This window comes from Haemaphysalis longicornis, unplaced genomic scaffold, assembly GCF_048455015.1.
Source record: "Haemaphysalis longicornis isolate Haplotype H1 unplaced genomic scaffold, Haemaphysalis longicornis Haplotype H1 scaffold_9, whole genome shotgun sequence".
NCBI classification, from domain to species: domain Eukaryota; kingdom Metazoa; phylum Arthropoda; class Arachnida; order Ixodida; family Ixodidae; genus Haemaphysalis; species Haemaphysalis longicornis.
This window is the reverse complement of record NW_027526460.1, coordinates 163,796,570-163,809,993: the sequence shown is the minus strand read 5'-3', so window position 1 is coordinate 163,809,993 and position 13,424 is coordinate 163,796,570. Positions and strand designations below refer to the sequence as shown.

General features: G+C 45.3%; 1 protein-coding gene across 4 annotated transcripts in view; it reads right to left on the bottom strand.

Moving 5' to 3' along the window:
- LOC144153080 (epoxide hydrolase 1-like) overlaps positions 1-13,424 on the bottom strand; it is a 64,827-nt gene that overhangs the window by 9,945 nt on the left and 41,458 nt on the right. For all 4 annotated transcript variants that reach the window (XM_077684724.1, XM_077684723.1, XM_077684722.1 and 1 more), the window contains exons 4-6: positions 4,655-4,817; positions 1,902-2,034; positions 566-777 (exon numbers count right to left, since the gene is read on the bottom strand). In XM_077684724.1, coding sequence (XP_077540850.1) covers positions 566-777; positions 1,902-2,034; positions 4,655-4,817 — 508 coding nt within the window. The remainder of the gene's footprint in view (positions 1-565; positions 778-1,901; positions 2,035-4,654; positions 4,818-13,424) is intronic.

Below are 13,424 nucleotides of genomic sequence, written 5' to 3'. Positions count from 1 at the left end.
CCGCTGACAGCTAGGTTGGCAAGTGGTTTTATAGACTCGAGGCCCGAGAGTCGGATGCCCATAAAAAGAGGGAATTGTTCCATCTTGCATTCATCTGGGTCTAGCGAAATTCTGTGACACTCAGCATCATTGAGAAGCTAGACGCTTGTAAGAGGCAGGTGACGGAGCACTCCGTTAGGAAACACAACCCTATAAGCAAAGAGCTACAGATCGATTTAGGCCGGGTGATGTTCTTTAACATACACTGTCAGAAGTCTTGCGGACATGGGCATGCCGTTCTAAATGAAGTACAGGCTCAGTGACCGGAGCCCGAACACACTGCATTATGTGCAAATGTGTGCAAAGCAGCACAATGCCTTAACAGCTGCACTATTTCCCCAGCTATGGCAACACCCTGGTTCTTTCCAAGCACCTTAACTCACGCCAACATCAGCCCTGCTCTGCCAGCCAAAAGTGGCTCAGACAACTTTGTGCGAGCACAGCCTCAACAGAGACTTCTTGAAAGTGGCGGCCGACCCTTTCGGACAGAGCACAGAAACCCGGCAGCAGCCGGAGGTGGGCGCACCGATGGTGTCCGGCTTGGTGGCCTGCAGGTGCATGTAGCCGGACTCCTGGAGCAGGAAGAGGAAGCGCGACCAGCTGGGGAACATGTAGTTGCTCAGGGCCTTGTCTCCCTCGCCCAGCAGCAGCGAGGGGAAGTAGGAGCCCAGCAGCATCTTGAGCCCCTCCAGGGGACCCAGCTCCACGTCCATCATGTTCATGTGCACTCCCAGGACCCTGCAGCGGCGTTATTACAGGACACGCTGACTCCTCACGGGGATGCGGACGTCCCGAAGAGTTCAACAACGCTGGCCAGCAAAGGCCAGTTTTCAAGACCAGGTACTCCCCCAGTGACACGCATTGCAGCAATATTTGTGACATGCACGACAACTAGTTGGCTTTGTGAGAGCTAGGAAACATCATTTTTTATCGATTAAGTTTTCTGTAAATCACTTACAAGTCTACTGCAGAGTGCGTTGAAATGTAGCATAGATCACTTGAGCCGCAGTCCTCAATGTTGTACACAAGGTCATCTTCGGTTCCATCCACGTTGTTTGTTTGTTTTTTTCTTGTTTTCATCCTTGTTTTTTCTTCCTTTGCTGCTATGGAGGGCTTAGTGTTACAGCGTAGGAGCTTCACGGCACAATGCCTATTGCCGTGAAGCCACACCCCTACTTTCTCACTGAAATTTTCGCATTTTTGGTGCGAGTTATAAGCGCGAAAATGCGGTATGTTAACTTGTATGTTTGTATGTGGGCAAGGGCAGCAGCATTTATGTGCCACTATGCGGTGAGTGAAAGGGCAAAAACGAACTCAATATTGACGATGAAAACAAAACAACACTGGTGTGCTATATGGCTGATACAATAGGAAAGGTAATCGTGGGCATTTTCACGCCTTCAAGAACACCCGCTCGCCCATCTCAATGTAAAGTCAACCCAGAGAGGAGCGTAAAATACTTCTGCATGTGGCAAGAAAATTCGCACGTTATGCAGTTCCCCTGCCTTTGTGTACATGCATCTATGCTGGCTTAGTTTGTTCTTGATAATGCGAATCCTGGATGAAAAAAATATATATTTTTTCTACTGCCTTCAAAAATGCACACTTCTCGGGGCAGCGGTATTCCACTGTACTGTAAATAACATAAAAAATAACTAATGTGCTCACATAACGCACAACAAGCATATATAAAATGCAAATATAAAAAGAAATGTGCCCCAAAAACTAGCAATCAATTAAAAATGAATACAGTGGAGAGAGAGAGAGAGAGAGAGCAAGTTTTTGTGAATACTGAAGAGGTTAGCCCCAGAAATGGTGAGGCTTGCTACTTCAGATGAATATAGGGGAGGGCATATACTCACCGTTCAGGGTAGTAGGTGGCAATGAGTTTGGAAACCATAGCGCCCCAGTCGCCTCCTTGCACATAGAACTTGGGGCGTCCGAGTCGGTCCATCAGCTTGACGAACACACGGGCGGTCTCCAGGCCGTTGAATCCTGTTGCAGGAACGATCGAGTTTCATTTGCGCAGAGGTGTGTGCAAAAGTGACAAAATTCGAACGTTTCGTGAAATAACACTCGCTATTGTATTCACAGGGCAGTTTCCCTGTTCGAAGCATTCAAATATTCGAAATATTCAAAATAATGAATAATAGAGCCACAAAAGTTGGCTCGGCCTCGCAACATGCAAAATTTCAAGCCTCACTGCATGGCACCTTGATTGCGTGAAAATGCCCAACACATGCAAGCCCTGAGCAGAACAAATGTTAGTGAACTGTGGCGAATGTTGGCTGAAGTTGGTTGACAGTAAAGTTTTAAAAGAGTAGCAGTAAAGTATTTTCATAGGGAAAGGGAAGGCCAGTTGGCCAGATGGGAGAAATGGGACTATCAGGGAGGGAGGAATAACACTTCTCGAATTTCAAGGGTCATGTAGTCAGTTTCCCATGGAGGATCTAAATGCCCAGTTTGAGGTATCGAGTGGGTTGTGGGCCCCGGCTCACACTACTCATGCCAGGCCGCTCTTGAGGGAAAACACGTGGAGGAATTGGGGGCAATGTTGTGGGGGATTACCTGGTTAAGAACCATAGGGGAGCGCACTTTCGAGAACACAGAGATGGTCTGAAAGCGCAGTGCAGTACCAGACTACATGGTTTAGGCCTGTGATGGAGGTCGCTGAACAGTGCAGACATGGGGGCGGGAGAGAGCTGAAAAGAAGTTTCCTCTCCGTATGATGGCATGAGCAAAATCGAGAGCTATTACTCGTTGCCAGTTATAGCGGTACGGGACTGGTCATACTAAACACCAGCATGCCCATCAAGGGCCTCTTTTTAAAGATGCTGCAGTTGGACCTTGTTATAACCAACACTGACGATATAGCAAATTGTCGGCTATAATGAACTAAATGCGATCCTTGGTTGGTCACGCTTTGTTTCAACGCCACTTATTCTTTTATAAAAAAAGTTAAACAGTGAGCTGCACACGTGATCAGATATAACGAAGAAATGTTTCACCAGGACAGTTGCAAGTTTGGCGAGTTGGTACATGTTCATACTTAATCACAGCGCGAAGGATGGGACAGACAGAAAGATCAACCACTGGACAGGCGCTGACTCTCAACTAAATTTATTGAAAACCCGCAACAAACATTTATACTGAAGGCAAACAACGCTGCACGTGTCAAAGTAGCATACAAAGAAAACAAACAGAACCAGATAAAAGTGCAAACGGGAACATGACTTATTTGTCGTTATCCATGTCGTTATCCATGTCGTTATCCTCTTTATCAGTAAGCACCACTGAAGGGCGGCTCACACACTTTCTGTCTGTCCCGTCATTCACGCTGTGATTAAGTATGTTTCACCAGGAGGCTGAGAAGCTACTTGGAAACACTCTGTGGCATCCGAAAATCCAAGCATATAAAGGCCCTTTTGTTCGTGGACCCTGCGGAAAACTTCATCCCGCTCAGCACTCTGAGTAGCCACCAGGTGAAGATCACATCCTTCATTAAATTATTAAAGATTCAGGCTTGTTTTGCCAAGTGAACCTCGTTTAGCTGTAATTTCGTGTACTCATGTGCTCATTCAGCTTGAAATGCAACAAGGAAAAAGGTGAGGGTTACCTTGTTTATAGTGGGTTGGAAGCCTAAGAAATGCATTTCTGTATCAAGCACTTTTATGTGAGCCAGATTGTATATTTGTTACAGCCGATTTTTACCCCTACTGTTATAACAAACATTGGATGTAACGAAATAATTTGCTGTCTTTTATTGTCTTTTATCAAGCGCATTTGCACTTACAACGCCTTTGACGTTGAAAAATTCACACATCTGAGGAGACGTGGGACGAGGAAAGATGAGGAGTAGCCTCTGCGACCATCTCCCATGCTTCTGGCATCCCATCAATACGACATTTTTGTACATTGTTCATTGCCCCAACAGGAGATCATAGATCGGGTGACTATACCATTCCTAATTCCACAGCACAAACTTGTATACATTCTTTGCCTAGAACAAACACACCTACCCCATCTTTCTCCGTTTGCACAGCTAAAGAGTGGAACAGATAACCTGATTACAAAGAGCAGATCTATAGAACCGTGAAGAGGTTTTTGTGACCTTGAATGAAATTTTTTAACCATTGTCAGGTTATTATGTTGTGTTGCACATTCAGTTATTGTTTGTTCTCCAACAGAACACTTTTTTTCCTAAGGTCTCAAGAATTACATTGTTGCAATTTCTATTACTAGCATTACTACTCGCTTACCACTACTACAGGTGGTAATTAAATTTATCCAGAGCTGGACTCAAAAATATTTAAATACTATATACAGGCAGGCAAAGAATACATGAACCCCATAGGAAGTCAGTTTCATATTTCAAGGTCCATTTAGTTCAATAAAATTTTTAATTAAATCTGATTTAACTGGGCTGTACTGCCTTTTTTAAATTTATTTTGGCACCAGATATTAGAGATTTTTTTTGTTCCTGCAGCTATTGCAATACTATTTACTGAGCCTACTTTTTGGCAAAAGGTGATGCCAATTCAGTTCTTTTAAGTGTTGGGAAGATCTGTGCCTCTGAACTGCAGCAACACATGCTCGGGGAGTGGCCCGGCACTACCTTTGCGGTGCGGCGCCTCGGAGAAGCCGTATCCGGGTATGGAGGGGCAGATGACCTCGAAGGCGACACCCTTCTTGGGCTGCCTGAGCTGGGCGGCGATCTTGAGGAACTCCACCACCGACCCCGGCCAGCCGTGGGTCATCAGCAGCGTGTACACCTTGGTCTGCACGTCCACAAGGGAGAAGGGGGAGGATCGCCATTGTAGCCAATCGCATCGTTTTCTCCCTCCAAGTGTGTTTGTGCCGGTTCCTTTTAAAACGACCACGAAGACAAAATACCACTTTCTTCAACTTGAAGTAACTAACCTTGGGTAACTCACGCAGCTGTATTTCAGCCACCAAAGACATTTTCCCTAGCAAAAGAACGCAAAAATGGTTCAAATAAACTTCCAAATGTTGTGCTGCACAAACGTAAATAGGGTCTAGCTCTAAAAGTACATATACTTTTAGAGCTATTCTTATTACGATAACGATAACCCATCGATAACTATAGTTATCGATGGGTTAACTGCAGTAGTGTAAGGAATTGGGCTAGTTGGTTTTGCATTAGTGTTGATTGCGCTTTAGGGAGAGACGCTGATCTTAAAATGAACTTTTTTATTAATTGGTCTGTGATAATCAAAACTACTGTGCATATGTGTTTTGTCTTCCTCATTTCAACTATGTAATTAGTTTTCAAGTGGCATAATTATTTTTCGAGCTATAAACAAAATGCTGGAGCCTGGATCCTAATTGAGTAATTTCTCGCAGGCCGTTAAGGGGCTTTTTGTTCAATTTTTTTTAAATAAATGGTATGAATGTGTAGCTAATTAAGACCTTCCATGCATGCTGATGCTATTTATATTCCTGTAAAGCTAGTTTATTGGATAAAATTAGTCTAATTCTCCCAAGCACGGTTTTCAGAAAACTTAATGAGCTCATATTATGACAACATCTATTTGAGGCACATTGAGCCAATTAACACAGCATTAGCATGAAGCTCATTTTATTCCGAATTTAACAGTATAACGTTTGTAGAAATCCTTTGAAAAAAACAACAACCTGAAAACGTCTGTAAGGCTAGGCAAATATGCAAAAAAAGGGAAGCTGAGAAAATCACAGCTGAAGTTTTACTACAAGTGCAGTTTTATCGATTGAGCATGCGAAAAAAAGGAACGCTTTGTAATGTACCTCGCTTTCGCTCAACACGAGCATACCAAGTTTGCTGAAATCAGTTTATGGGAAAATTATGAAATCCTCTGTGCACAGATGGCACTTCACAAAAACTGAACAAAAGCAAATCCAGAACGATGCTTCAATTTTTATGCTGTTGGCAGTGCGCCGTCACCGTTTGGCGACCAGGACTGCAGCTGCCGATCGTGCACCACAGTTGTTAACGTTTATTTTATTATCTTACTGCTTCATTTGTGGCAAGCACATCGGCTCCAGGGCGATTTGCATCGCGCGAAATGAGTTGCAACGAAGGGGCCGGTAGCAGAATGCACCGGCCCACTGCTCTGTGTCGTGCTCGTGCATGCGCCTACCTAGGTAGGATGACCACGTTTTCGACTCGTATATGACGTCACCACCACTCATTATAATCATTCTCAAACCGCTCATCTATGGTAACCTGCCGACGAGGAAGCGCGCTCCGGGAACCGGGCCGACCCGCCGCGGCGTCGTTGATAACAGAATGAACGCACTTCCCTTGCGCCGTCGGCAAGCGGCATCCTCCACTTTATCATTTGTTTTCTTTCTATTTGCTTCTGATCTAAAGATATATGCACGTTTGAGCACCCTCAGACCTCATCCACACAGCCGTTTTTCATCCCGTCACGTCACCGTCTTCCGTCATGGGCGACGGTAATTTTCCGGCGATTTCTCGCCGAAAACGGTGTGACGGTGACGGGAGGCCGAGCTCTACGTTTCCGTCACGTCAACGCGACGGCACCATGCCTCACGGTAAACCAATTTGGCGAAAAGTGAGACAAGCCATTTTCTCAAGTTTTCAGATTTCAAACGCTCAATTCTAAGCTAAACTGACCACTGGGCAGACGACCCTGTACTCTGACGGAGAGCAGTGGCGTAGCCAGGGGGGGGCTGACCGGGCTTCAGCCCCCCCCCGAAATTTTTCCGGCCGTCGCCGGTCTGCCTGTATGCCTGGTACGTCGCCTGCGAACAAAGCTGCATATCCTTTGAAAGCGCCACTAGTAGAAGCATTCACGACTCAATGTCTTCCCTACGCAAGGGTGTTTACACAAAACCACGGCCGGACTCGACTCTTTTTCCGCGCTGCGGAAAGGGAGTCGAGTCCGGCCGTGACAAAATGAAGCCCCTGAAGGGTGCGAACCGCTGAGGGATGATTGCGGAGGGCGGCAATCCTGAAAGCCACGGCGCCTTCAGGTAAGCTCAGCGCACGGGACGACACAGGCATGCGTTGTGTCCCTTTGTGCGAGACATGTGGCAACACAGAGAATAATAGGCCGGCTGAGTACTTCTCAGCAGAGGAGATTGACTCGGCCGGGGAAGCAAGGAGTGGTCCGCACTAACTCGCGGGGAAAAAAAAGAGGGACCGCCGGTCATTGATGGTTTAAGACTGGTACGATGCAGGCCCGTAAGGGAACAGACGATCTTTGTATGTTAAGCAGAACAACGTGCACGCGGCGGTGGCTGACCACGGCCGCTCCATCTCCTAGAAAAGGCGAGATCAAGCGGCCGTGGGCACGTGCACATTCAAGACTCGTGCAAGGTAACTGAAGAATGCGATGGGGCTACGTAATGGATGAAACATGCAGTTTAGCTGGATGAATGTCGTGCGCGGGCAAAGGGCCTTTGCGAATGAGACACACAGCAAGGTACGCCCCTCTTCCTCGCGTCAGCCCTTCATTCTTCCTTTTTAACGTTTCTGCGAGCCCGGGAGGGTTTTGTTGGAGTGGGCTCAGACTGCGCGCACTGAGTGTCCCCTTCCGACGGCGATGTTGCGACAATCAATTTCACCCCTGCGATTAGGCAGCTTTGTTCGGCGGTATTCTCCCCTAACCTAGGAAACTGGAGAACAGCGGTTCGACAAAAAAGGCGCGCTGCAGCTCCCCGAGCCAGTCCCAGACTTTATCCTAAATGTGAAGGCACCGCGGTCACCAGCCCTGCCACAGGCAGACGACGTCGCGAGAGTAACAACGATCAGGTGGCCATATTCTACCTCGATCACAACTAAAGCCTCTCCATTGTGTCCACGGCCGCTTTTTCTCTGGACGGCGGCTGCCCAGAGCAGTGTATATTAAGGGCCTGAAACACAACGGCAATATGTCGCGAGGATAGAAGCGCCCCTGGTTTTGAGAAGCTCATGTTCCAAGTGCCAACACCCAAAAGAGGCCTCGAATTGTAAGTCATTTCCTTCCAGTGATTAATCCTTCCATGATCACTGATGTCTTTTGACGATGGAGGTTGCATTGTACGTTAAGTTGTGCAGTGCAGATCAGTTATGCATTCTCTGATATTTAAATAATAATTTCTTTATATTTATACGATGCCCCAGTACCTTGCGTCTACGAGCTAAAATTGTGTATTTCGTTTTATTCCGAATGCAGTATTTGCGTTTGAATTGGTTGTTAAAAGCGCCCACGGTGGAGCGGATAGGTGATTTTTAATGAGGGAAAACGTAAATTCAACTCCTGTAACACCTAAATATTTTATTATGCACGAAGTTGGAGGGGGTTACTCAGAGTGTATCGGGACAGCGTGAGTATCAGTACACGAAGAGTGAAAAATATATTTGTTCTGGCTGCAGTTTTAATAGTTTGCTTTTACTGGAACGAAACTCCATGTGATGTAGCCGCTGTTGCATTGTGTGCGCGTTATCGGGACTTTTGTTACCGCGTTTATTATCTACGCGTGCATCGACTGCTACACCAAATTTTAAACCCATAGCAGCGTACGTGCACAGCGCAAGTGAAGGACCTTCGTACTGGTGGTGAAGAAACGAACGTGCCTTTCTGGTAGAATTTTCCTTTAACTCTTCCTGGCCTTCTTTGAAGTTCTGTGGACGCAGGAGTATCGTTCTTTCAAGGCTCAATCAGTCGTGCAAGACAACATAATTTCCTAATTAAATAAACGGGCTACAGGCAGCAGGCCCCCTCAAGAGCACCAGCACACCTCTGCCCTCCTCCTCCGCTCACCTCACCCCCCCCCCGCACACACACATACGGGTGCGCGCTGTTGTCTTTCTTCCTGAATCCACAACTGCTACTTATACATTCTAAAATGTTGCATGAAGGACATTTTGAGCAATCGTCAGCATTTCCTAAGTAACCGAAATGACCGAGGAATTATCACGGTAAACAACTTTGCAACTTTTAGCCAATCTATCCTGTCGTATAGCCTGAAACCATGCTTGAGTTTCAACATCACGCTCGCTGTCAACCAAGGAAATAGTTTAACTATGTCATTACTGTCCGCTTCATGCTGAAGCATGGTAGTCTTTGGTCTTTCTGTATACGGGGCCATGCCAATGCGCATGGTTTCTTGGTGCACTCCGGAAAACAAAATGCTGACTTGTTTCGCGCATCGCACCACGCCCGAAGGTCATGCTGGCTCTGCACAGCTGCCCAATCCTCCGTTTTCTGGTGGGCCAAGGAGATTCCCAACATAATTTCCATTTCCCGCGTCTCTAACAAAAACTACAAAACTCATGTGCGCCCTATACATTCCAGAGCCACCCATGCTTATGCACTGATATTTTTTTATCGTTTAGCTTTAAAACCGGCAGTGTGTACTCGGCTGAAAAATGGCAGTGCACGCGTCAGCTAAAAAAGTATGTCCTTTCATTAAAGTTTGAAACCAAAATGGTAGGACCGCATTATAACTCTTTCCTCAGATCTCACGACAAAATTCAAAACAGCAATATTTTGCTCAGATTGCACAGAACATGCCTAACCGCAAGAGTACGGTCAGGCATCGTCGTCTTTGCGTTACTATTTTTTCTTGCTAATATAAAGTTCGATACAGCATCGAATGGTGAACTTTGCAGTGACTTGCTCTACCTCATCTATAGGAGTGGTAGCTAAATGGGGTGGCTGCTCCAGAAAAGTTACTGGATAGTACACGCCTTCAGGCAGACTATAGGGCATTTATGCACGAAGCATTGCAAACCTGACAGGTAATAATGCAAATATTTGAGAACACCAAGCTCATTACAGCAGACTCTACATTTAGGCTGTGCCGAAATGTAAACCAGATCCATTATGTTACAAAGCACAAGCTTCTCATGTCCGCCCGGAGACCTGATAGAAGCTACGAAATGAACTGTGTTGAGACTCAAAACAGAAGCGCAAATTTAAACTGGCATGACTTAACAAATACCAATGGCTGAATTATTACGCTTTGGTGTGGACTAATCTTGCCATGTTCATGTAATTTTCGTGCTTAACAGCGCTGTTATTGCGCATGATGTATGTGTGTTTAGGGTTGATATTTGTTAAAATTATTGCTAGAGATATAACGCTTCTTGTATGTATAATTCATAGCCTTTCATTTTTTAAAGATAAGATCTGCGCTACAGATAACGCAAGTGCATAGAATCGATGTATACTGCACAGAATGAGCTCCATTGTCCTGACACTGGCCGCTACTGTGCAGGCGTACGCAAAACATTTTATTTTGCATTTTGGACAAGGACAACTAAATAAAAAAAATCTCATTCTTACGGCCTACGTCATTTTATTGCGGTTGTCACACCTATCATACTCCACACGTTGAGATAAAGCAAGTAATTGCATGAAACTATGGCCGTTTAATGCAATGCCTGCACAAGGTTCCTGTGCGTGCAATGTACGTCCCGTATCACGGGCAGAGATTTGTACCACGTGGTCTGCGGATTTCCGCCCAGTTTACAACTTCAGCTGGCACAAATACAATCATAATCAACACCAATATCATGAGAGAACCTTAAAGAGCCTTTTAAAGACAAAATACAACCTTGTTCAATTGAATAGCAACTAGCCTTTGGTAACTCGCACAGCTCCATTCCAATCACAGGCGTTTTTTAAACCGAAGCAATGCAACAAATGTCAAAATTTTTTAAATTTAGCGCTGCAGTGAAGTGATATCGGCAGGAGTCGTATATATATAGGCTAGCACTAACGCGTAGTTCTGAGTGTGTTAACTGCACGTTAGAATTCAAATGATAAGATCAATGGAGGCCCGTCTACAATCGCGCAATCATGTTCCTTGGCGGTGACTTAAGTCGTTGGGCGCCAATCGTACCAACAAGATCCTGAACTGTCATAGTGAAATCGCCGCCGGAAAGTGGGCGGGGATTCGCCATTGCTTCAAACGTTTAATTTAATATTTTGATTATTCCTTTGAAGATTGCGATAAAACTGGTATCATTGATATCGGGACAAGGCAGACTTTTGAATGAACCAAACATCTATTTTATCTTCATACCTTTAAGGGCGCTTGCAAACTACCGCACTTTTTTTGTTCGGGGGGGGGGGGGGGGACGAGAACAATCTTAGCCCCCCCCGAACAAAAATCCTGGCTACGCGCCTGACGGAGAGCTCCAGTACGTACGCCACTCCTCCGCCGCGGTTTCTTGACGTAAGCCCGTTTTCTTTTGAGTCCGACAAGTCGGATCCAACATGTCGGGTCCGACTTGTCGGTCCGACACGCGAGTTTGTGTCGGGCGGCCGTTTTCTTTTGCATTCGGGAGCAGGACCCCGACAGCAGTGTCGGGCCAAAGACGTCACTTGAATCGAATATTGTGATTGGTTCGTCCGACCTTATAGTACTTTTTGTTTACGCTCAAACAGCTATTATGGTCATTTGAGAAAATTTGAGTTTATTTCCCTCAGCATGGCGCGAATGTTGATCTCGCTAGACTTAATCAGCCTGCAGCCGTAACGTCTATGTAGACGCAAGCGCATTGGAGAGCTTCCCATAAACCAGTGCATGCCCGGCGATGCTGCAGCTTGGCTCGGGCAGGGTCACTCTGGCTTGGATTATGAAGCGGCGACGGCGCAAAATCTTCCCGTTTTTCCGAATCTCATGCGGCAAGACTGTTCTTTGAAGCATAATCGCTCTCCCAGCAATGTAACATGCGTCCACGTACGTAGCAGCGCTCTATGATTACGCAGAAACAAGCTCTTGACCGTTCAGCGCATCGCATTCTGATACGGTGCGCACGGGCTGTCTATTTGCGTCGTTGCGGCAAATGTTAGCGCTTCTTTCGTCAAATGCAATGAGCACTGGTATTTTAAATTCTGCGACGCAGGGTACAAAATTTTGGTATGGGAATATCGGCAGCATAGTTGTTGCCTTAACATCATGTCCGCATCTCTTAAACACATATTTATGTACTCATTTTGCGATTACGCGCCTGTGGAACTACGACAGTCAGCGATCGTATTTAGGAACTGGCAAAAACCGGAGTAGTTCCACCGACCGTCACCGCAGTGTTTTCTTTTTTTTTTTTTTTATGGCGATGCCGGCTTTGACCTTTGTGTTCTACAACGAGATTACCTTTTCTGGACGACTGTACGAAGGCTCCCATCCAGGTCAACAGTTTTACTAATAACTTCCACAGAAAACACAGCTAGGCACATTTAACGCTTTGCTGCATGTTTCAAGTACATTTGTTTACAGTTAATTATACTGATTCCGACACAGATTTTGTTTGCAAATTAGCACAGGCTTAGAACCTGGTCCGGGGTTTGTAAAAGCAGGCGTCCGTACAAGTCTGCATATGGTGGCCATATACCAGAACGCATGAGCGATTCATACAGCAGAATGGAAGTTTTTTTTTTTTATCCCTCACAGGAGCAGGCCAGTCCCACCACCTGCACTTACTGAGGGTACCAGCCGTCTGGCCAAATTAATTTCAAAAAATCAATTCACATACTGCCTCCCACCCTCCCCGCTCCTTTCTTGCAGCCTGGGTTACTGCTTGTTCATCGGATTGGAGTGAATAGCTGACACTCTCCTCCTACTTCTAATGGTCCCCATGGTAGTGCCCTTGGTCTTTCCTTTAAATTTTCTGTAATGAATTATTTCCATTGTAAATGAGCCTAGACAGATTTCGCTATATGCTGGCAATTTCACTATTTCTTATAATATCCCCTCCTGGAGTCATGTGTGGGCTACGGGGTTAAAACCGGATGACTGCAGTCTCCCTTCATATCGTCAACAAAAAGAGTCCACTCACACTTTTTTACCCTTTTTCAGGAAAACTTGCCCGAAGCTCAGAAATGTACTCGTCTAGCTATTGTAAAAACTAGCAACTTGAGCTAAAGTCACATATAAAAACCAATGTTTCCTCATCTTGTCATGAAGTCGATTTTATAAATCATAAACTCACCGATACTCAGCAAAAGTTAGATTACTTTTGTACCCTACTTTAATTTGATTGAAACTTCAGTATGCCTGCACCGTCTCAGACCCCTATAGAGGAAATAATATCGAATTGGTTAAAAAGGCTTGAAGAAAGGCTGTTGACTTTATTTATTCTAAATATAATTGCACAAATTCTTTTTGTGAGGTCATATAAGATTATGGGATTCGAATATTAGTCAAGGAGAAAGTTTTTGCATCTTACATTTGTTCACTGTTTAGAATTCTAACTATGGGCACACGGATTCTGTTAATGAGCCCATGCAAACTGGTGCGATTTAAACACTAGGGAAAAAAGAAATCTTAATGCCTTAAATTTTTTGCTGTTGTTATGCTACAAACTTGGCCTAGATACAAGACCACGACATACTTCAAAATAATATTCATCATTACCATTTTCATTCTTT